The 25,462-nt window shown below is 40.1% G+C and overlaps 1 protein-coding gene across 4 annotated transcripts in view; it reads left to right on the top strand.

Annotated features, from left to right (window-relative positions):
• Window positions 1–25,462, top strand: part of ARHGAP6 (Rho GTPase activating protein 6) — a 281,800-nt gene that overhangs the window by 164,348 nt on the left and 91,990 nt on the right. Inside the window, exon 2 of one of the 4 annotated variants that reach the window (XM_015887045.2) lies at window positions 6,717–6,822. The exons of the other annotated variants lie outside the window; for them this stretch is intronic. Within the exon in view, the coding sequence (XP_015742531.1) occupies window positions 6,724–6,822 (99 nt within the window). The 5' untranslated portion in view covers window positions 6,717–6,723. The remainder of the gene's footprint in view (window positions 1–6,716; window positions 6,823–25,462) is intronic. 4 annotated transcript variants of the gene reach the window in all.

A 25,462-nucleotide genomic window follows, 5' to 3' on the forward strand; every position in this document is an offset into this window, starting at 1 on the left:
GACACAGACTGCAAGGGACTTCCTGAGCATCTAAGTCCTTCAGAGGCATCTGTTTAGTTTGTAATTTGTACTACCTAAATATATTTCTAAGCAAAGAAGAGAAAGGAATAGGAGTCATGAGACTATAGAAAAATACTTGAAATGTAGCATGACAAAACACTGAATTGCAATTCATGTCATAAAAGCTGTTCTATGTTGTTTGGAGAAGAGAAAGGGAAAAGTCCTGAATTTTGATCTGTGTACTCATGCAGTGAATAGCTGAATGTGGATTTCACATGAGATTGATGGTGTTCTTCTACTCCTGCCTGTACTAACAGTTCCCTTTTGACTTTACATAAGTTCCCTGGGGAAAAAAATAAAACAGAGGGAGAGGCATCAATATGTAATTATCATGGCAGACGTTTCAAATACTTTTTTGAAAGAAAATCAAGCTTAGTCATTCCTTATGTTCTCAAGATTGAGTAAGAAAAGAAGGTTTTACCTTCTTCTGTAACAACCAGACTGATATTTCATAGATTGGACTTTTTTACATTACTAATATTACTTTTCAAGGTCTTGTGCCCTTTTGTTCACTTAATTATAGCAACATGGCATTAAGCCCATCAATAGCAATTTCTCTTTTTATCACCAGACTTCCTTGTCATTTACTGTGTAAAATCTTTACCCTGAGAAAGTAGACTTCTGTTCTGTTGCTGTAGACAGCAACAACCCAATCTCTAACATTTTTTAAGAGCCTTTCTTTTTGAATATGTAAATAGGAAAAAAAAATAACTATTAAATAATATGGAAAAAGTTTAGTCATGAAAATCAGAATGTTTCAATCAGTTTGTATTTACTAAATGTTGATTGAACCTGCAAAATAAATACCTTCAGGAACAATATGAGAACAGCTGTGTACCTGGGTTGAGCTCTGTTTATTCCTTGTGAGAAGGCTTTCCTTCCCTCAAGCCCCTCCTGCCAGTGAGGGCGTTAGTATAGAAAGCTTTCTGATAAATGAAGTGTGAAGGCAGAACAAATGAACACCGTACTGTACCTACTAATGTTTGCTGAATGGCTGATATAAGCTTGCTTTAGGTCAAGGGTGCTGCTCCCTTTTCTGGGGGTGCTGTGTATCTTCTAGATAGCTTTCACTTGTTGGGGTTTTTTGTGGTTTTTTGTTGTTGTTGTTGTTTGTTTGGTTTTTGTTGTTGTTGTCGTTGTTGTTTTTAAAAAAGTATTTATATATCCAGGTCTCCGGTACTTATTTTTTGATACTCAGAAGGAAATTTGACTATTTTGCTCTTATGTTTGCAAATTGTATGCACACACTTAAGTATTTTTATCTTTTGAAGTGGCAGTTATAATTTTGGGACTGTGTATCTTTTTACTGAGGAGCTAAGTTTACATCTGTGGCTATTTTTGTGTATTATACGTTACTGCATATTATAATGGTGTACAGTTGGTCTGGGTGATTTTGGACATCTTTTCCAACCCCGGTTATTCCATGATTCTAAAGCTATTTTTCAGATGAGTGTCAATTCATAAGTGTCTTACTCAGAGTAGCCCCACTTACGCTGAAGCTGTGCCTTAACTTCAGGAAACACGCTGTAATTAAATGTCAATAGAAATCATTAACTAGACAAGAGCTCAAGCACTGTACTGTGTGGAGAACTTGGTTTCTTTGATGCCAAGATTTGAGCTAGTTTGAGCAACACTTGATTTATCCTAATTTACAGGAACATGACAGATCATAATCTAGTTGCTGTGCATTGGAACACTGCCCTGAAACACAAAAGTATTGTTTGCTTTTTGTAACTATACTGTTTTTACAGCTAATAGAATATACTTCATATGTAATTGTGAGTACAGTCCAATGGGAGCTGGATAGCTGATATCAGGAGAAATTAAAAACACCATCAAAAACAGCAGAGAGGCAAATTTTGTACCACATTCATAGTACAAATGAGAAAATCTGCTTTGTAGATTCAGTGGAATTTATGTGGTCCCAAATATGACTTACTGAGTGTCGCTGTTTTTTTTTTTTTTTCTTTTCCTTTTTTCTCCCCTCAAGATACATTTCAAGAAATGATAGTGAAATCATTTTATTTTTCTCTTCTTCAACCCTATTGCCCCAACATTTAGCTCTAGGATTAGCCTTGAATCTAAACAGTCCCCTTGCCATTTTTTTTGTACGCAGATGTAGTGTTATGGAATGAAAATTAAAGTACACACTATTCTCAGTGAGGAGCAAACAAGCTGCAGTATTTCAAGCTGCAGTGTAACTTGTTTACTGAAGATTCTGATATTCATCTGCTTGGATAGTCAATAAGGATGTTTATTCTAATGCATAAAACAGGTGGTAAGTGAGGCAAGTGTCTTGTAGAGAAAAATCTTTACATTGCTGTTTATCCGTTCTAGAATAATGGAAGCTGCATGTTACTCACTGCTGTTCTGAAAGATTCAGAAGCACCTCTCTCTAAGTGTTCAATGCTAGAAACAGTAAATTTGTATTCATCAGCTCCATTGTGCAAAATTGTACAGATATGGCAGTTAAGATAATATGATAGTGCTGAGCAATTTGCTTCTAATTTGCTTAACTGAGAATGAGATTCAGTCTTCATGTTCTGAGTGCTTTTCAATCTGGTGTATATATGATTAATGTTGGTGAGTCACTTTCAATGGGAATTTTAGCTTTCCTAACACAATGAGATAGGGAGACATTCTGCCCCTCCCACCATCCACTTAAAAGCACTGTGAAAGACAGGAGGAGGTAATTCTTCAGGCTTTCAGAGTTGTGCCCTATAACAGGAAGCAAGGAGATAACCATCCATTGGCAATTACTGCACGAATACCTGCACGAGTACCTGCAAACCAGCGAGGACAGCTGAGGTTGGGATAGAAGTGTAAGTTCTTTATTATAACCTTGGGAGACCAAGCATTCTCATTGCTCATTTAAAATCTGTATCTAGCAGGGAAGGCATGTTCAGAAGAGGGGGAAGGAAGATATGGGAAGGAAATAAATTCAAAGGTGCAGGTAGGCCAGTGAATCCTGTTTGGGTTTGTTGTCAGCAGGTGTGGAGTTCTGGAAATCTGTTTATTCCTGTAAGAAGTAAGCTGGGGAGACTAAGGAGCTTTGTATGTATAGGTTAGCTCAAACATTTGATGTAATTGAGTCTGAAATAATGTAGCCACATCTGTGCAACTTCCCCTGTAATTTTAGAATAATGTTGATCTCTATATAAGGATTCTAGTATAGAGTGTGATTGTAAGGTTTAATTTCCTCAAAATCCATCCAGTTGGTCAGAATGGTTTAGAAAATCCTTGTTGTTATGAAAGTATAATCTAAAACTGACCAAAAGAATTCAGAAAGTCTAAGGGGCTTCAGTTCACATCTATCTGGAGGCCAGATATTCTAAGGCACACAAAGCTGGCTGAGTTAGTGTAACCACTGGTGGGATTAGGCGACCTGCTTGCCTCTGCTTTACAATGCCCTTCTAGACCCCTGTGTGATCATTTAGACTTGGCTTAAATTTGAAGCCTGCCCCACATCGCTTCTGACACTGAGCGCAGACCACCTGAATTATTTACTGGGTACTTTGCATTTTTTAGTTCCTGGGTCCACATCATCTGTCCTGTTAAGCTGCAACTTAAAGATAAGGGCAAGAGCACTTGAGGCTGGCCTCTCAATGTAGGCAGCTGTATCAGATGATTTTTTGGTCATTGCAATAGTGATATTGACTATGGATAACATTACAGACTCTTTAGTGACCTCCAGTTGTCTACCTGGTCAACTGGTAGGTATTTCAAAGCAGTCTCAGAAGAAAGCATATGGCTGCAATGAATGTGAAGATCAGATATCATTACACCAGTTGTAATGGTGCTTCTGGCTTGGATTCACCTTACTGTTAGATATGTACTTATAATTCATTGTATTATCAAGAAAAAATGACATTCAATTTATGTTACTGCCAGGTTGGTTAGGGGAAATTAACACTTGGAAAAAAACTAAAGGAAAAATAAAGGGCATTGTCTAAAGCACGCAGTGCCAACTCTTTAGAAGGTGACTTCCATAAAAAGACAAAGGATTTGAGGACTGTTCTGTACTTTCTTGTATCCGAGATTTATTTCTTGCCTCCTGCCTCTGCTCATCACAGCTCTCCAGAGCTCTGTTTGTTTTTTCAGAAGTAAAATGACATGCTCAGAGTGGCTGAAAAGGCATATTTTCTGCCTGAAAAAGGATGAATGCTTTGGTAGTATACTGCTAACATGCTGATTTGAACACCGAGGGGAAAAGTAGATGTTAGGGTCAAAAGATTTTATAACCTGTTCGTTCTAATGTTGGTTTTCACTAGTCTCTGTAGACGTTTTTTGCTTTTCTGAAGACATATATTTATAGCTTCTTCATGAGTTACTTAGCCTCGTTGGTTTTGAGAATTCATTTCTTCCTGAAAGTCCCATCCTGCAGGGAGAAGATGTTCAGGTCAAACTCCTGGCTGCCATTACATGCACGCTCAATATTAAGCACACATGCTGGTGGGTACTTGCACTTATCCACTGAACGAGGATAAACTGCCAGCAGCCCTGCAAAGAATTGCAAAACATTCTGTAAGGCTGCCATCTCTGAGTTCATAGTGTACAAACAGCATGGCTCTTTCAATAGCTTTTTAAAAGGCAAGTCCAGGGAAGGGGATTGGAAGTGGGTAAAGAAGAGCCGAGTTGTATATTTGTGGGCAAGGAAGGGCATTTTCTCCAGTGCTCTGGCTTGCTCCTTTTCTCATCTATACTGTCCTTTCCCCATTTTCCACACCTGTCCCTGTTGCACAGAGCTGGCAGGGACCCTTCCACAGAGCACTGTGTGGGGCAGAGGGATCCGTGAGCAATGCCACCAGGGATCAACGAGTGCAGAGCCACCTCTGGGCTAGATCTGCACCACAGACTACCTGCAGTCTTGGAATACATACATTCAGTTGTACAGGTGCAGAGACCATCCGGCTGCTTCCTTATGGCATCTCAAGATCAAGACCCTGCTTGCATTTGTTCTTAGCAGAACAGCATGTGGAAAAATATGCTGCTTGGATCACGTATTCTGAGTGTAACACCTACACCTACAAACAGCAGTGACAGCCACTGTCTGAATACCCTGAGTAGAACATAATGTTTTTGTTATTCTGCTGAAAAGTAATAGGAAAAATAACTTAGTACATTGCCTCCTTTGAATTCCCATTTTCCTGTACAGTGGTTGGAGGCTGTGCACAGATGCCCTTGTTTTTATGGTTTGCCTTTTCAGATTTTTATATCATTTGAAAACACAAAGGAAATTTCTCTCTGCCTATTTTTTCACATCTTTCTAAAAAGTAGATAAGGAATGTTTAGAGAGAAATTATCAAATAGTGGTGAATAGCAAATCTTGTTAGACTTAGCTCTGTTTTCATGAGGGCTGTTTCATGTGATGCTGAACAGGGACATTCACCATCTTTGTCGAGTTCCACTTTGTTGAATGGTCGCAGCTCTCTCTACACATGTTTTATGCCCTACAGAGTGATGGGGCTTTAGTAGCAATCCCAGTGGGAACAGATGAGGAAAGGAGTCTATACTGCTAAGCTGAGGTCACATCTGCCAGATTACCCAAAGCCAGCCATTACGCTTTGTGATCTCTTGAAGGCATGAGTGGCTTTAGCTGACAGTGTGCAGGAGGCTGGCTGAGGGGTTTGGAAGCACCTAGGGAATGGAAGAAAGGCAGCCACAGCTGTGGTTAACAATGTCTGCTTTAAGATGCCTGCATGAAACTAATGACAGATCAAGGCAACCGGATGGGTGAAATGGGATTGCTCAGCCTGGAGAAAAGAAGTCTCTGAGGAGGCCCTGGGCCTAAAAGACAGAAGGTGAGGGTGTCTTTGTCAGGGTGTTTAGTGACAGAACAAGGGTTTTAACAAGAGGGAAGTTCTAGTTTAGATGTTACATGGAAATCCTTTACTTCTCTGGCACAGCTGCCCAGAGAAGCTGTGGTGCCCCATCCCTGGAGGTGCTCAAGGCCAGGTTGGATGGGGCCCTGGGCAGCTGAGCTGGTGGGGGGCAGCCCTGCCCATGGCAGGGGTTGGGGTGGGTGGGCTTTGAGGTCCCTTCCAACCCAAACCATTCTGTGATAAAATGGTGACATTTTAATTTCTGATATGTCACTTGTCTGTGCTGTCTATAGAGCTCTGTTTATAAATCTTTGAAAATGGATTATTCCTTACAGTAAATGTTCAGTGTACAACAGTTTAAAACAACAAAGTGATGCCATCTACTGTCTTATAATCTTATTTAATACTGCTTTGGATGAAAGAATTGTTATTACAAGAAGAGATGAAAACAGACTGCTGATTGAAATGTCACAACTGTGACATAGTATCTGATACATATCGAAGTTAAATAACATAAACCTTGGTTGTGATTAAATGCAGTGAACTATGGAATGTCAGAAGGAAATGCGATGCTTGGGTCAATCCAGTATAACTCCACAGTGAATCTATTTTGCAGTTACCTAGAGGTTTTTGTAAGGCTTCTTCTGTTGTTTTTTTGTTTAGTATTCCTGAAAAGAGCACATAGAATACTGTGGAGGAAACAGTAGCTTGGAAAATCATGACATACCATCGGGTTAAAATGTGTGTTCTTTCAAAATTTGTTTAAGTAGTGAAATTCTACACATTACAACTATATTTAGTCCAACTTGTTATCCACAATGACTTTACTTTTAGGTGCTTTATGGAAAGAATTAACCTGACCATGGACTTCAAAGAAGCTGAGAACCACATTTGTGTAAGACGTATTATTCAAAGAGAATTCATCCATCATCTCAAAAAGGTAGAAGAGATGTAACAGAAATAACATTTAACAGTTGAATTTACACACTGAAGAAAATTTCAAATTAACTTGACCTAAGTCTACAATGCTCAGCCTTGAAAAAGCTTATTCAGAGAATGTATATGTTTATTATTTCATTTGTGTATATGCATTATTAGATTGCTTGGGTTTTTAACAGTGTGAGTTTAAGTCTTATTTTCTTCAAATGCATATACACCAAAATGCAGTTCACAGGTTACCCCCTGATGAAAGAGTGAAATACCTGAACTGATCTGAAGGTCCTGCAGTCAGCAGTGCTTAGAAGGTATTATGTGGTGCAGAATGAAAGAGGCAGAACTTCTTGTTTACATTTAGCTTTCTCTTCCTTCTTCTGTTTGTAATGGTCTGCAACACACTGAACTAATCATGGCCTCCTGTACTTCTTATTTTTTCCTTTAGAATCTAGTGACATAAATCTGGACTTTGCAAAAGAGACTATAAATCTCAGTACTGTTGCCGCTAGGAACTTTTTTTACCCCTGCATATGTACGACTTATGTAGTACGGCATGAAAAAGGATGTATTTGCACATAGACATACACAGAATCAGTGTCCGATAAATTAATGCTTAATTCCTTGTGATTTTTTTTCCAAGTACTAGTATTGCAGTGTTGTGTTTTTCTAGGTGTATGTTAAAAAAATGAACAACCTGTGCTCTCTTGTACTTCTGTATAGTTTTCATTTTCATGGTAAAACTCATCTGATACGTAAATATCCATTTACAGATGTTACATGTTAGAACTGTCCCATGTAAATACATGTTATACCAGAAGCCCTGCAGCCACCTCTTCCCTCAATACTTGGGAACCTATCCACAAGCTGCACAAGTTTACAAGTACCAGGTGAACTTGGGAAGAGTCTTTATTAGATTCCCTGTAGATCAGAAGCCCTGTGGATGAGGGTAGCACAGCTCACAGCTTGGCAAGAGGGAAGTTGTGCACATATTGACATCCTTCTTGTTGTTTGCCATACCTCTTTGTTTCAAAGTTTTGTAAAATTCCTCTCTCTCTACAGCCACGTTTTTTAATCTGGGCCCCTGAGAAATCATGAAATGGACTGAGGAATACAGAGACTTAAAAATATGTGTTTACTGGTTCTTTTGATCTTCTTTTTTTCCTAAACATTCACATATTTCCAATCTGTTCTGCGCAGCTCTTAAGTGCTCAAGCCCTACTTTAAAAGGCGAAATAAAATGTAACTTTCAGATTTCCACATAGTAAGTCAAGAGCTGGTGTTGAAAACACAGGAACTTGAAGTAAAAAAGCCTCAGTTCACTGCTGTGTGACAGTGTCCATCGGCCAGAAGCTGTGACAATATAGAATGGGGATGCATTTACTTAGGTGCAAATCTGCTATTATAAATGTAACCCCAAGTGGGCAGAAACTGTAATGTACGTGTTAGACCTTAACTGGGATACTCTCCAAAAAAGTGAGGAGAAAAGAAGATCTAATTTAGATAATGTAATCCATTATGTTATATTTCCAGGACAAATCTTATGCTGTTGTGATTAGAACATCCATAAAGTGCAATGAATTTTTGTGCCCTTGGCCACAGAGAACCTCGCCTGTAAGCAACTGTGCATTGAAAGCTCTTGCTGGAGGAAGTAGAAGGTGATTTGTATTTCTCATGAAAACTCAAGGAGCTCTTGAGATGATGTTTTAAAGAAGTTCCGAAAATGTCCCAGTGTATACATTAGCGCGTCCTTCTCAGGAAAAGGTGACTGGCTGTTAGCAGAAGTTCTCGGGAAATATGTAGGCATTTGGAGAATGTGTTTTCTGTCACTCCAAGCTGGCCGTGTATAAAATTGAATGGCTTCCCAGGACAGGTAGATTGTTAGCAGTTCCGTAAGGGGATGTAGAAAGTAGAATGTGGCTGATGAGATATGGCTGATGGGATGACATGACCGAGAGGTGATGAAGGTAGTTGAGTGAAAGAATAAAAGGAAAACCAGGGTGTCCAAACTGGCTTTTTTTCAGTCTGCCCAGCAGGATTTTTTTTATGCTGCGTTAATCTTTCTGCTACGTAAGTGCTTGATAAACTCTAAGTGTAAACCCAAAGAATTTCCCTTGCTCTTACTCTCCAGTACAGTTTTTACCTTATGACTCTTGTTCTTTTCCACTTGAGTGCTGTTTCCAGGGAAGCCAATTCATGCATTTTGAAAGTGAACAGTGCTTCAGGGAGCTCTCAAATCATCAGACTAAAACCAGCATAAAGGTATAAGTGAAGTGGTGAAAGACCTAGTAATGCAGAGAGTGATGCGTATGAGTCTTTTCCTCATTCCCAGTGCTACTGTTACAGGAGAAGCAACTCTGTAACTTATCAGCTTTTAGCTTTAAATGCTGAAGGGAAGGTCACTAAAATACCGAAGACTTCTGAATGTGGGTGCAAGGTCCAAATGATCAGAATATCTTCTTACATCTTGAAATACCATTCTGAACAGCATATCATAGAAGGGGTCTTGTTCTTGTTGCCACAGATGTTGTGTCTGCCTGCGTTTATAGTACCAGCTTCCAGCATTTAACTTTACCATCTGACACTTGGCAGGAAGGTGATTAAATTGAATATGATTGCAAATAATGCTTTCTGATCTTTAAGGAGTAACAGTGAAATTTTGATCTGTGAAACAACAACAACAGCAAAACATGTTATGTCCTGTGTGTCTGATAACAAAATTCAATTCTCTGGTAGTTAGCAACAGAATTGCAGTAGTAATAGTATTGGGACATATTCAGTGACATATGTCACTGAATGAAAAGCTGGTCACGATCGTTGAGGAGGTCAGTTCATCAAAAAAGGTTCTTTTCATAAGCATAAGCTATTTCCTCGGTTGGCGTGATGCAGGAATGTTTGGTTTTACACACAGTATTTCTCTGCAGCCTAAGATTGGGTTGATAAATACTAGCTTTTCAAGAAAGTTTAGTACTTGTGGGATTGGTTTCAAACCTGATGTAATACTTGATTGACTTCAAATGCTTTTTTCTATTCTTTTCAGTTTTGCATTTTTATTTTCTTTTAATTTTTTATATTTTATTTACTATCTGTTTATTTTGGGGGTTCTGTAAGTCTCTTGAAAATTCTTTTGCATTGAATGTCCTTATAGCATAACAACTAAGGTGATGTGATTAAAGTGGTGTGATACCTCTGATCAAAATTATGATGCAGTCTCTACTTGAGAGAGACTCACTGTTTAGAACTTAAGTTCTTAGTGTAGTTTGTTGGAAGTTTATAAAACAATAGAGTGCTATTTTCACTTACCGTGCAAAGTAAATTGTGCAAGTCTTGCACTAAGAGAAATTTTTTTGCTTGTTATAGCAAAATTTGGGCAGCTGTGGGGTTTTTTTTTGTTTGTTTTTGTTTTTAAGATGACATGGATATTCTTCTGAAGAACAAGAACAGTTTTCCCCATTCAGTAACTTTGTTTTCTCTTTTCCTTTTGCTTCTTGCTTGAATTTCATCACACACAGGAAAACAGCAGATTCTTCACATTAAGCAAATGTATTTATAGCTATAGCCACCGTATTTTCCTTACTCTTTTAAACTGGATCCAGTAAAAGGGGAAAGATTTGCTGAGTGCACTGTTCTTCTTTTCTGTATTTGCAGAAGTGTTGCAAACTGCATCAACAGTTCAGCAGTGTTTGTGTGGATGTTTCTAAGGGGGGAAGTAGATCGGTTGGCTGCAGCATTTAATTACTCTGTTGTGTATGTGGAGTGCTTTATAGGAACCATGAAGAGTTACTCTTTGCAGAGTGTAAATTAAAAGAAACTGTCTGTAAAGTTTCATAAAATATTCCTCAATTCATGTACATTCTGAGGTATTTAGTAATGTCTTTATCTCATTGCTCTTACTGTTAACTTGCTGAGCATTTTATTGCAGCTTTTATCATCCAATCTTGACTCCAGCCAATCATTAGTAATGCTCTCCAACTTACAGGCTTGACTGCTCATTCTTGGAAGTTAGGGCCAGAGACTCACAGTGCTGTGGTGGTGCACAGTACAGAAGAATTTTGAGCTGTTTTGTACAGCAAACTTAAAAACAAACAAACAAAACAAACAACAAAATGACACCAAAATCCTGCCCTATTTAAATTAGAGTCATTACATCACTATGTACAGTGGTGGTGCTCTTAAACATGATCAGTTTCACTTTTCTGTACGTTGCCTTTTGTTCATTATTTGTCAACTTGTCAAATTTACAACACTCTGGAAGACCAGTAGAGGGGCAGATAGATAGAAAATGTGGTGGCTACAGTGGTAGAAGTAGCAGGTTGATCCAGGTTCATAGCTGTTTAATGGTTAGTTAATCTCCAGGGATGGAGCATCTACTACCTGCTTCTTTGGGCAACCTGTTCCAGTGCTCTTCTACCAGTCATAAAAAACTTCTCCCTTATATTCAGTCTAAATCTCCCCTCTTTTAGTTTGAAACCATTTCCCTTTGTCCAATCACTCTTTAGCACAGTCTGCTAGAGTCTGCACCCTTCATCCTTACAGCCCCCCTGTAAATTGGAAGTGGGTCAAGCTAGTAAGGCTGTTGCCATTAGGCCATATCACTGTGGTACGGTGCTTGTACTCTGTTTGCACTTTCTGCTCGGAGCGCTGCAGTGGCTGTGAAGTCCCAGGCTGCTGCTTGATAAATCTCTGTGGAGTGACCCAAACCATTACTGCGCTCTGTCTTGTCGCAGTTACGTCAGGTTTGTGAAGGCTCACTGGTGGAATAGAATTTGGCAGATTCTCGCTGACCTAAAGGTCTTACAGGAAATGTAGAGTCCCCAAATGTGGGAACAGAACCTGCAAGGATCTGTAAACTTGGCCGCAGAGAGAAAATGACCACATCCATTAAAACATGAGATAGTGTATCTCCCACGCACTGAAAAAACAAAAATTCAAAACCAGACGATGTAAAAGCATTATCCAGTATGTCTAAAAACAGCACTGTATGTGTTTCTCCTTCTATTTAAGGACTATTTAACATAAATTGATGTTATCTAACTCCACATGACTCTGCTGAGGGAATGTTGTTCTGAGTGCACAGGACGTGCGTGCTGACTTGAAAGGCTGAAACACTTTGCCTTTTTCTCTGAAAAGTAAGTGCAGTAAAGAGAGAACACTATTTCCCATGCTACCTTATACTTCTTCCCTAGATCAAGGATGTGTCATAAGCAAGCAGACAAGCAAAACCAATCTTTTATTAAAACAGATTTGGAAGTGGAGGGGGATAAGATAAAGACATGAATATATCGGAGCTTCTGAAGACATTTGCCACTTTACATCACAAATACTCAGACTGCTCTGGGTTCTACCCTGTGTGAAAGCTAGCTGGAAACCTGATAATGTTACTTCTCAGTTAAGCGTTGGGGTGCGATTGCCTTCTCTGGAGTTTGAATGGGAATGAGTCTCCCTGCTGATATCTGGAAGGTTGAGGCTGGATGGAGAATAGTCAATTCTGTTTTTAGTAAATATCACTGTTCCCAGTTTTCTTGTTTCCCTTGCACCTGGCAAGGGCACAGAGACTATTCCTGAATGTAAAAGCAGCTCTTCTATGAAGACTACTCTTCCTCTGGCTACCTGTCATCTGTTAATAAGTTGATCTGTGAATTCATTCACATGCTGAGCCCACAGAAATGTTTTAGTAAGCATGTTGGGGGAACTGATGTAAGAGTACATCTCAAGACCTATATATCTATTAAACTGACCAGCATGTAGATTAATCATTTTAGACAGCTCACTACTTGAAGTAAGTTTTCGCCTGAAATGTGGTGTCAAGGTAAAATTCCTTCCTCCTCTTTCCAAATTTAGCTTAAAAGCATTTTTATCGTGGTCACAAAGATGCAATGAAAATATGTGTTTTAGTCATTTCAAGTTTGTGTTTTACAAAAAAGATCATCACAAAATGACAGAATGGCCTGGGTTGGAAGGGACCTCAAGGATCACGAATCTCCAACCCTCCCCTGCCACAGGCAGGACCAACAACCTCCAAATCTAATACTAGACCAGGCAGCCCAGGGCCCCATCCAACCTGGCCTTGAACACCTCCCCCAGGGATGGGTCATCCACAGCCTCTCTGGGCAGCCTGTTCTAGCACCTCACCACTCTCATAGTAAAGAACTTCCCCCTGACATCCAACCTAAATCTTCCTTCCTTCAACTTAAAACCGTTTCCCCTTGTCCTGCTGTTGTGTATGATTTCAAAGAGTTAACCCCCCTCCTGTTTATAGATTCACTTTAGGTACTGAAAGGTTACAAAGAGGTCTCCCCACAGCCTTCTTTACTCCAGGCTGAAAAAGCCCAGCTCCTTCAGCTTGCCTTCGTAGGGGAGGTGCTCCAGCCCTCCAATCATTTTCATGGCCCTCCTCTGGACCCTCTCCAACAGCGCTCTTTCTTGTATTGAGGGGGCAGAGAAGAGTGGGACAGTCACCTTCCTGTCCCCGCTGGCCACCACTCTCCTGATGGAGCCCAGGATACCATTTGCTTTCCAAGGTGCAAGAGCACACTGCTGGCTCATGTTAAGTTTTTCATCCATCAGGACCCCCAGGTCCTTCTCTGAAGGGCCATGCACAAGGACTGCTCCTCCCAGTCTATGTATGCCGGGGATTCCTCAGGCCCAAGTGCAAAACCTTGCACTTGGCTGTGTTGATTATTATTTCCTGTAGGGCTACAGCTTGTTGCTGTGTTGCCTTCCTGACCTCTGAGGTGAGAGACTTAGGGTTAGGGATGTGTGGTGGGACAGGCAGGTGGCTCAGCAAGAGTCCAAGTGCAGAGCTCTCTGGTTCCAAAACCTTGCCAGGAGACGGAGCAGCTTCACTTCTTGAGTGCTGTCTCCTATGGACTCTGTGGTGCTGCTTCTTCCTGTTGTCACCGAAACCTCCTTACTGCTTCACTTCCTTCCAAAGTTGCATCTCCCTACTGGTGACTTTGTGTTGTTTTTCTTTTCGGAAGACAGAAGGAAAAAAGAGTTAGGAGTGTTCTCCATTTATTTAAGTATATATATTTGCTCATGTGATCATACCTTCATCACTGTGAAAGGTGAATCATTAAATGCAGTAGCTATTCAGAAAATATGCTTTAGTAAAATATATATTCCTTCTCACAAGTTTCATCCTTTTATAATCAGAAACCATCAAAGCTATTTAATAAATGGAGTTGCTTTATCAAAGCTAGGTGGGGCTGGTAGTTGCCTAAGACTGCCACTTTCTGGGCTCTCAGGAACCTCTTGAAACTATTTTTGTACTAGCATAGAAAATCTAATGACAACTATCATCCCAGTTTTGAGAGGAACAGGAAAGCAATGGTAGATGGCGTCTGCTAGGCATATGAGAAATAAAACACAACTTTCATCTTCTCACTGCAGGCTTTGCCTCTCATGCTGACTGGTCCAGCCTCACTGTTTTCCTGTACTCTTCCATCTGCTCAGCTGTGTCCAGCTGTTGTTTCCTTTCCTGTGCTTGAAGTATGCTTTTACCCTGATGGCGTGTTTACAGACTTGACAGACTCTGCTGCAGTGTCTATGCTGATATCTATGTCTGAGAGAACTGGTCGTGTTTAGACAGGAAATTTAGCTCAAGTATAATGCTAGGCTAATGTGACACTGAACCCGCCTGTTTCGTGGAAAGCAGGATTAGTGTGTCTCCATTCAGATGTGAAAAAAAGCTCTAGAATTTTATTCCTTGAAGCAGAGACTGTTGTTATTACTGCTATTGCAAAGTATTTGTATACCCTGTTTGTAGTGACCTGATCCATGACTGTAATGCAAGGTAACTATAACTTTAAAAGCAGTTGAATCGTGAAAGAGCAGTAGATGCCAAGAGCAACTAAGACTGCAAAGGGGAAGAGGGAATGGTAAGAAAAATATTATGCCTTTAAACATTTGCAAATGTGTTTTGTATAACATGCTATATATATGCGTATGGGTATGTGTATGTGTACATATGCAGCCTTAGTAACAGAAAAACCCTAGTTTTTGTAAAAATCTTCTTAACTTTGAGTTAATCTCAAAGTTTCAGGTGACGATTACAGACAAGCAGCTGAAATAACAGCTTTGCTTAAGTTTTTAAAATAATGTTATTTCTGGAAATAAGCTTGTTGCTCATTTCTCACAAGCAGCTATTTTTCTGGTACTCTGGTGCTTATCTGTGTGTGTGTATGTGTTGGCGAGATAGAGCAGTATACATGCATCTGCCTAGCAAGTTTTTATTGAATTTTCTTTGCACAGTGTATTCCTTTGGATGCTTAGATCCAAGAAAAGACAGCGCTTATTGTTTATCAGAATTTCACACTGAAGTTATGACTGGTATTATTACTAAAGGCCTTTCATGAAGTCATTTCCTATCTGAATTCCAGAAAACTCCCCAGCACCAAGCTCAGAGTGTGTTGTGTTTGTAAGTGCATAACAAGCAGGAGTCCACAATAATAACACAGCTTGATGTTGATAATTATTATTCTTCTGTCTTTTTAAATTCTTTTATGGAGTTTTCTCATGTGTGAGCAGCAGAGTTTCCATGACAGTAACAAAATGCAAACGTTTCTCAGTGGATTAATGCCTAATGATACAGGGGGGAAGACCCCAGCATTTCAGCTGTGGGATGGGCCCATGTCTAGCTGTAGGATGGGACAGATGCTGAGGCAACCCTTATTTCGTGTCCTGGTGCTCACATGTACTCCTCTGTGCTGCCTGGGTCAGATCTGGGACAATGGAATGGGGAAGGCCGGCACTTTGCCATGCAGCAGATATACTTCATTTGCATCATCAGGACAGGACCACGAAGCTTTCAGAAAACAGAGCAGCTGAAAAAAATGGAAAATCTTCTGGACAAATGGTTAAGCAGACCAGATCCAAGCTGTTGTAGCTTAAGCTTCCCCGCTCTTAAGTGCAGTGTTGTAAACATGGACAGATCCATAAATAGATGTCATGGTATAACTGGGGCTGCAGTCAGCCTATCTTCCCACAGTACAAAATTAAATTTGACTGGGGAAATTCTCTGTTGATGAAGAGTGGTATTTTGGGAACTGACACTGTAGTTAATGTTCTAACCATAGCTCAGAGCTGTATTTCTATCAGGCTTTGAAGGGAAGACTTTGACTTAGTTCACCATTACTGTTCCTGAGTTTTTCAATAATTATTCAAGATCTTGGAATTTCATAGTTGTTTTTTTCATCATAATTCTGACTATGGTATTAAAATATGATTATGCCATTTTTTATTGAAAGTCATTATTTTATTTTAATACTGGAAGGTCTTGATACCCATTACTAAGTCTCCAGAGCTTTTGACATGTGCATCAGGATGCCTGGCAGATTTCATATGCATTCTACTCTGCTTGAGACAACAAAAGCACTTTCTTTGAATTGAAGTTATATACCTTAAACTTGTTTGTTTATTTGTTTAACAAACTAGTTTTAAAGGAGATGGAGTAGGATCAGTCTGTGCAATTGCAGTGCATTGCCTTTAAGGAGCAGCAACTCCTCATAAAATGGAGAGAGTGAGAATCCAGAGGAGAAAAGAAAGTGACTTTCCTTTTTTGGTACTATTATATGTGATCATATAGCTTAAGCTTTCTTACAGTTCTTTGCTTTATCCTGAAACTGTTTACTCCTCTTTTCACAAAATGGGAAAGAAAAACTTGAGGGCTTGTGCTGTAGTACATGCATGACTCATTATGCTTCTTCGGAGAGAGAGAACTTGCTGTACCCTGGTACATGCTCAGAAGTAGACAACCTATGAGGCTCAGGCAGTTGACGTTCATTTTTCTCCTATCAGGCCATATTCGTGCACTCTTCCTGTCTAAGGAAATGGGGACAAACTTCTTTCTCTCTCCTTTTTTTTTTTTTTCTTTTTTTTTTTTTTTTTTAATTTTACTAATACAGTTCATAGTGTCCCTTGAAATATTAAGCTGTAGGAAGTGTTATGGGAATATGAAGAAACCTTTTGCTTGATCACTGGTAGTATGAGCTGGCTATCATATTTAAAATGCTGTGTTTAAAGAGTTTTTTTTGTTATCTGGATATTTTTGGATCGGGATAATTAAACAAACGAAGAAGATAGAATGGCCATAATAGTAGCCATGTGTCACGTTTTTTAGAATGCACTGGAGTCCCACATGCATTTATTGCTTCCTAAATTTTAACAATGAGCATAATCATCTAATCAATTACAGAGATTGTCAGTCAGTGCTGCTTAAATAACATTCCAATGTTGGCATCATACAGAATATCACACTTCTGAGTTGGGCCTGAATCACCAGCAGAACATACTGAACACTGATGAACGAAGAGCTCTCCCTCTATATGTGATTGCGACAAGAATACATCTTTCTCTTATCTTTGTTTTTAGGCAAATTATGATAAGCAGCCTTTTGCATAGTTTGCAAGCTGTGATTACACCCCCTGGGTACATAACTGTGCGTATGAACTCCTCACTGAGCTGCAGAAGGCCTGAATTTTGAGCACTTGTAGAATAACAGAATGTCCTGAGTTGGAAGGGACCCACAAGGATCATCAAGTCCAACTTCTAGTTCCACAAAGAGACACCCAAAATTCAAACCCTATGTCTGAGAGCACTGTCCAGAAGGTCCTTGAACTCCGGCACTCAGGGCTGTGCCCACAGCCCTGTACAGCCCATTCCATGCCCACCGCCCTGTGATGCAGCCCCTTTCCCTGACCCCCAGCTTCCCCTCCACTGGCACAGCTCCATGCCGTTCCTTTGGGCCCTGTCCCTGTCACAGAGCTCAGCACTGCCCCTCCGCACCCTGTTAGCTGCTGTCAGGCATCCCCTCAACTCTTCTGCACAGCCAGGGGCCTCAGCCACTCCTCACACACTTTGTCCTCCTCACCCTTCACCATACTTGTATTCCTCCTTTGGAATCTCTCTAATAGTTTTATGTCCTTAAGTAAGTAGTAGGGGAGCCAACAGTCATTTCTCCCAAACATGTGCAAGATAAGTCAGTGACAAGCGAAGGTGGATAAGGTGGATTGTGAAGGTGAAGGTAGAAGGGATCCAAATGATACTTCTCCATGTAACATCTTCATGTAATGTGCACATTTGCAGGTCCTAGTTGAGCTGTTTAATACCTGCCTGTAGCTGCATGGCCTGTGCTTCATCGCTTCTGTAGACAAGAAAAACATAACACACAGTGTGATGTTCCCACTTTTTCTTTATTGTAGAAGAATGAGGTGACTTAAATTGATTAAAGAATGGATGTTAAATAATGGATAACTCAATGATGATTTGCCAGCTGCATAGCAGCAATGAATTTATAGGGTCAGTAACATCTTAATACAATGTGCCCACATCTGTGAAAGCACATCTGCGTATGGCACCATAACAGCAGGGGTACTCTTCGCATTTCAGATGAGGATCCTCAGTGAGATTCTCAGCTAATCCTTACTGGTGAAGTGATAGAAAGCTTGCTTTGCTTTGTAATTAAGTACCTGGCATATTAATAAGTCCCTGAACTGCATCACCTATTATGGATGACAGACTTACAGTGCAAGTTTGGGAACCTTAGTCCAACTTGTAATAGCTCTTGTTCCAGTTTGTGCCCATTGACCCTTGTCCTGTTGCTAGGCATCACTAAAGAGCTGGATCCCATCCTCTAGACACCTCCCCTCTGGATATGTATAAGCATTGGTAAGATCTCCTTTCAGTCTTCTCCAGGATCCTCTTTAGCTTGGGGAACGGATGGATATCAATGCTTGCAGTTCAGACTAGTGGCTGTGTGTCCCTGGTGCAAAGAGTTGAGTGACCTTGTTTGTGCTGTGTAGTTGGGCCAATATGCATCTGTTTCCATTGTAAACACTCATATAAAACTGGTTTCAGGCTATGCTTGTGCATATTACACTGTAATTAACATTGTATGAACACACCTCCATGGGTGCCTAAGTGTTTTCTGCTAGCAGAGGCAGAACAAACACATTATAGCTTCTTTTTCCCCCTGTTCATTTTTGCCCTAGCAGAGAACAGGCCAGTAGGAAGGAAGGCATAAAGGCAGTGCTTCCAGCACAGAAGAAATAACCTGAAAGGAGAAGTAGCTAGTTGCTTCTGTTTGTTGCTGTGCAATGAGAGTGCACCCAACTGGCTGCTCAGGGTACAGAGTTGCTGCCATGGTGGTGTGACAAGGGGTCAGGACAGGTGGCCTGTGTGCAACCATTAACTCTTATACTTCACAGTAAAATTAAGATGATAAAACTATGTTAGGAAGAGGCAAGCATATCTAAGTCTGAAATAATTGTAAGAGACTGGGATTTTACATATTCTTGAACGCAGTCTGTGCAATATTATGTTGCTCTCTTTTTAGACAGCATAATCATAATCATCCCTTTTACATAAGAGAATAGATTTATTTTTGTTTTTAGTTCAGTGTTTCTGGTTTTAGGATCTATTAGGCAGCAAAATGGTTTTAAGCATCAAATTTCGTCTAGAAATAGGATGGAGCTGGTGGGGATAGATGGCAGTAAGGTGGCAGAGTGGGAAGGACCTCTGACACTTTGCAGGCATCCTGCCCTGGCTACTGTCCTCAAACACATAAGGGCTGCCCAGGGATCCTGGATTAGCATTAATGTTGTCATGCTTCACAAATAGAAGTAGTATATTTTCACTTTCTCATGAGATTTTTCTCTAGGAGTGTGTGATTTGTTGTTATTCTGGCAGAGCCTTCTCAAGGGCTCTTTCTGTGCCACTGATTTTCCATCTTTTCTTAGTTTGTAGCCTATTCAGATGTCTCCATTGGAGAGGAATTTCATACTGTTGACAGAAAGTTTATTCTCGCTGCAGGGCTGGGATTCCCCAGGGGTAGCTAAGAAGCTGAGGCTGTGGAGAGTGGCTGTCGCATTAGGTGTTGTAGATGGCATGTGTTTTTGCCTGCTCTAAGGGAGAAATGCTGCTAACACATGCTTTGTGCAGTGTTTCCCTCTTTGCACATGTTTCCCATGTGGGAAGGAATGAAGGAATGAGAGGGGTAGCCAGGTGGGAGGGAATGGAAGTGTAGGCATTTTTCTTAGTGCAGAAAGATGCAGAGATGAAATAAGCTTAATGGAGCTGCATTCTTTAGAGTACCAAGAAAGAATGGAAAAAAGGATGAAGTGGAAAATAATAATAAAAAATTCATCCCTTTCCAGTCTCCAGTCTTCCAGTGTGTTAAGATAATAAGTGATTTATGTCCTCAGCTCAAAAATGACTATTAATTTGCCTAGCTCAGCCATGTTTATGATTGATGACTGCATGATCTTTATGGAGACAGCAGAGAAGAACCTATACACCAAAAAGCAAGAATTCAAGCATCTCTGACAAGTACACTTTGCAAGGGAAAAATGCATTCCTCGCTGTGCTTGAAGAAATGCTGTTGGGTGTGGATGTCATTGGGCCGAGCCTCTTTTGTCTCAGAGGTCCCTGTCTTCTGATTATCTCCTTTCCCTCCCACCATGATTATTTTTGCAGATTTTATAAACTCTTGCTGGTTACAGTAGTATGTAGTTTATGTAGTAAAGAGGATGTATGGTGGAACAAATGGAAGATGATGAGGCCAAGTGGCAGGAAAGCCTTTCTACTAACCCTCCCACAGCCATACTGCACAGCCAGCTGCCTGGATCTTGGCAGGGAGATGTCCTCAGTATCTGCTGTCCAAGGACAGAATTCAGCTGTTGTAGTATTTGAGAACCAGTTTGTTGCAGATATCTGTGAGGAACAATACCAAAGCAGAAAGGTATCTTAATATACAGAAAGGTATCTTAACCTGAGCTTTCATCAACCAACTGAAGGCTAAGTATTTAAATTTAGTGGTGGTTTCAGTAGCACTTGTGTATGAAATTTGTGGAAGAGAGTTCAGCTGCTGCTGGGAATTTTTTGAAATCTCCCTGAAGTTTTAGAATGCAAAGGCTCTCTTCTGTAGTACTGTTCCCTCCTTGGGTTCTCTATAAAATCAGAAGGAATTAATTTAAGGTAGAGTTAAGGTTATTAATTTTGATTTGAGATTAATAGTTTGCCATTAAACATCTTTATAAAATGAAATATAAACAGCTACGGAAATCTTAAGTATAGGGTTGTATTACTTTCATACCACTCCTAAGAGTCCTGCTTTCACAAATCAAATGTTCGCCTAGCTGTTTAGAAATATGTTTTATATTACAGATATCCTCGATAACATTATGAGAATTAACAAGCCATAACCAGAGCTGTAAGTTCTGTACATCTGAATCTTGCCTTTTGTTTTGCAGTTTAAAAAAAAAAAAAAAAAAAGAAAGGAAAAAAAAAAAAAAGATGTTACCTTTGATACAGTGCATAACAATTCTAAATGTGCTCTTACCGAAAATTATGACTGAAATAAGATCAGGTTTTCCAGTGAATGACCCTGAGGTATTTAACTGGAATAAGTTCACTGCTCTTGAGTTGTTGAGAAACAGTGCGTGAAGCATGCACATTTTTTTGCACAGATGAGAAAGTAATAAACATTTGCCACCAGTGTTATGCTTTTTGAAACTCGGTAGATGAGGAGTTATGACCTTCCAGCCATTCAGTAACCAAATCCCCATGATTCTTGAAGAAGAAAATGTCAAAATCTTTCTCAGATACCCCAAAACAAAAAGAGATTGGAAATATTTGTAGGAAAGGGAAGACTGGTAGAAAGCTCTCCCTTTAGATACTTGCATGTTGGTGACAGTATTTATTCCAAAATAAACTTACATTTGGCATCTGCAGCATGAGCTTTCTCCCCATAGCGTCCTGTTCATTTTTCCTTTCTTTCTACGGCTCTCTCCTCCTGCATCCTTTACTAGATGTTGATATCTGCTTTCTTTCTCTGACTCACTCATTTGCCCCAGTGACTCAACCCCACCTCCACATCTCTTATGTGTTCACTCCTTCGGGCTGCCTGTAGGTAACTCACCTGAAAGATGTTCCTTTACATCTCACTTTTCCTTACTAAGACAAACTTGCCCTGTTATCTTAAAAAACAAGTTACACACTCTTTATTCTCTTACTATTGCAGCTGCTGCCCACCTTCCTTTTTGTTTTCATGTCAAATTCATCAATTCAGCTACCAGAAGTTATTTTTCTCCTGTTCTGCCTGGATTTCTTCCAGACTAACTCTCATCCCTGCCACTGCATCTAAAGGCTCTCAACCAGCATCCCATGACTGCCAAATAGCATTGCATTATTAGAGAGAAGAACTGGGGGAACTTCTTGTACTTGATCAGTGCGCCTTGTTTCTGCTCCGTAAATCACATCAAATGGAAATCTTTCAGTGCCACTGAATTCTTCATTTGGAGGTGAAAGGAAGATTCTCTATTTCCTAGGAAACAGATATGGGTACTTTGACAGAAAGAAAGGGGCATGGAAAATACATACTCCTATGCTAACATATTAATGCTTATATTGGTTCAAAATGAGCAAAAAAATGTTGAGAATATGTGATAGTCAGGGAGTGATCACAAACCCAACTGGCAAATCTCAGATGCTTTTGATTGTACAGTGTTTCTCCTCACTTATCTTTACCTATGTTTCACATAAGCCTCCTGCTTAATACTGTGGCTTATGCTCTGACGTGGGAAAACACGGAGGTATTTGTGCGTTTTGCTTGTTTGTTTGTTTCCAAAACTGGGTTTGCTGTTCCCCTTTGACACAATTCTTGGGCTTCTGATTCTTGGGTATTCCATTTGAATGCATTAACAGTGAAGGAAGTTGTAGCTGTGCAGTATGCATTTGTAAATGACCTGAACAGATAAACTTTCTGAGATTTACTGAGTTACTGGAGTGTTACAGTGTCTTATTTATCCAGCTACTTTAGAGTTTTCTTTAGACAAATAAGCTGAAGTGTCTCACCTGAAGAAATGTTTGTATCATTTGTAAGCAAGAGGGGGATACTTGTAGTTAGTTCATCGTACTGGTGAGTCATGGGTAAGAAATTCAGGAAGGCTGAGACAAAAATATCTGTAAGGATATGCAGGTTCATCTTATCCAGGTTAATTTAGTGACCTAAGCTGGAGTTAATTAGAAGTATTTCAAGTATGGATATTACTGTGCAGTTTTTTCTTAGGAAACAGAAGGAATTGCATCATTCTCTTTCTTTTCCCCTTTCTCTATTTTTTTCCTCTTGTTTTTCCCCCCTCAGATTAAGTCTGATGGAAGGTTATTTGCAATTGTCTTGAACACGATGATTTCCTACTAAGTGGCTAGAAATAGCTACCATGAAGTCTTTTCAGAAGTATCCCTAAATCAAAGATTTTTCAGCCTTCATGCTAATTGAATTACAGACACAAAGAGTTGAAATGCAGCTCAGTTTATGTGATTGATGATAATATTTTATTGACAAAAAAAAAAAAACAACACACACTCATATCTTCAACATTATTAAAGACAGAAGGCAGTCATTTTGGAATGTTAACAATGGATAATGGCCTGTATTTTCTGGAGAACTGTTCTCTGGCTCTTCAGTAATAACAGGTGCTCAGCTGTAATAACAATAGGAGGCTCCACATGCAAAATTCTCCATAAATATTAACTTGTAAAAAGTCATGTATTTGAAAAGGAAGCTGGCCTGAATGGGGCTCAGCTCATAATAATGATAGAATGGGTTTTATTTCCAAAGCTTTGAAGTATATATTGGCACTTGTCTTTCTGTTAGGCAAGTTAAGAGGGTCACTTGGGCACCATTGCCTGTTAGAAAGAAAACCAAAAAACCCATTCAATTTGTGCTGATTTTACTCATATTTAATATGTCCATGCAATTCCTTGGGTAGAGATTTATAAAAGCATTGGCAGCACAGGCTTTCCTTGCTCTAGTTTCATATAAATACAACTCTAAATGCACAGATCTAAGTGAGAGGATAAAAAGGTTACAGTGTTTAAAATAAAGGAGAAAAAAAGAAAACAACAAAAAGACAAAAGTGCTGTATACAGGCTCTGGAACACAAACACTTATAGCTGGGTCTCTTACCTAGGGAGGGAGGCTTCATGCAGTGGGACATGCATTCCTCCTGGCCCCCTCCAAGCACCACCATGGCCTCCCTCCTGCCCAGGTCCCAGAGGGGCCAACCAGGCAGCACCTTTTTACATAGCATTTCACTGAGGAAGCTCTTATGTAGGGTGTGAGAGCTGGCAAGTCAGTGACTATGCTGTGACCTTACGTAAGAGTGAGCTGCAGATAAGAGGTGACGGAGATATGCTGACTTCTGTCAGTGAATAATGGATGCTTTGCGAGAAGGAGTTGTTGCTGAATTTGTTGAATCAGCTGTGGTCACAGCCTGAGGGTGAAACTTTGGAAAGCCTTGTTTGGACCAGCTGAAGTAATTAATGCTCGTTATCCAGGACTGGGTCCAGAGTAGGGAAAGTTATGGAGTCTTATCTCTGTTGCCTAATGTCTGCGGGTGATAACTATTGGTGATGTGAGACCTCCAGAAAAAGTTCTGGTTGCCTTCTAGGAAAGGCACTCAGCTCTTTAAAGTAACATGCTCTTTGATATGTGATACTCCTGAATGTTAAACGCAGCTCCAACCTTGCAACTCAAGGGCCTGCAAAATTTCTTAATCAACATATACGTAGAGAGCTTTCAGCCTGCTTTCTGAAGTATTTAAATGATCTGCATTGCCAGGAATATGAGCAGTTGCATGTGGCATTACAAGGGGGAATACTAGATGTAACAACAGCACTTATGTAGGGGTTGTTAATTCTATACAGCAGCACACGTTTATGTTTATGGATCTAACAAATCTTTCATCTCGATTTGCCTTTCTTTTCCTTCTTGTGTGTCAGGGCTAAAGCATGGGTCCTCTCCCTCACTACTGCCACACAGCCCAGACAGCAGGTGTCCAGTGTGCACATGGGAAGACAGAGTGAAATAGCTTCCTCACTTCCTACTGCTTCGAAAGCATGCAGCTGAGTTAGTGTCCTGTTTATCCATCCACTGTTTATGTGTATGTATAAAATCTGTGCTGGAAGAGTCTCATGCTTACACTCATTTCCTGGAAATTAATCTAGATAGACTGAAATTGGAAGGAAAGGAGCATCAACAACTGTGCTTTAAAGCTCACTGACAAATCAACCTTTTGCCACCTCCTAACACAAGTTACAGAAAAGTAACACCAGGTTTTTCACCCATCCCTATCTGTGTTTGCTATGGAGTATCTATGTTCACAAAGCCAAATTCTTATGCGCTGTCACAATATTCATTTTTCAGACATAATTATTATTACTATGTCACTACTGTGTATTCATGTGATTGATGCGAGTGATAATTTCTTCATAGTTAAAATCAGACAGACTGTAACGAAGTGTAGGAGCTCTTAATTTTGGGGGGCTTCCTGTTGTCCAGGTCTTTCTTTTTGCTGCCTGTCTGCAGAACTGGTGGGAAGCTGTGGGGAAAGCCATTGCCCATTGTAGGGAGGTTCATCCTTGCAAAGTCTTGGGTCAAAGTAAATTCAAGTCCATCCCATTTCTAAGTCTGAACTGTTGGCTTGTAGAGAATGCAAGCTCCCCGGCAACAGTTGTCATCCTTGTCGTTTTCCTTGGAAAGGAGGCTGAGAGATATGGTGAGAAAAAGCTTCTCTTCACAGGATGTACAGGCAAGTACAGGGATGGACTGATGGGAGATATCTAGCTATGGAAATGTAGTACTGTGATAT

The sequence above is a fragment of the Coturnix japonica genome, chromosome 1, assembly GCF_001577835.2.
Source record: "Coturnix japonica isolate 7356 chromosome 1, Coturnix japonica 2.1, whole genome shotgun sequence".
In the NCBI taxonomy this organism is placed as follows: domain Eukaryota; kingdom Metazoa; phylum Chordata; class Aves; order Galliformes; family Phasianidae; genus Coturnix; species Coturnix japonica.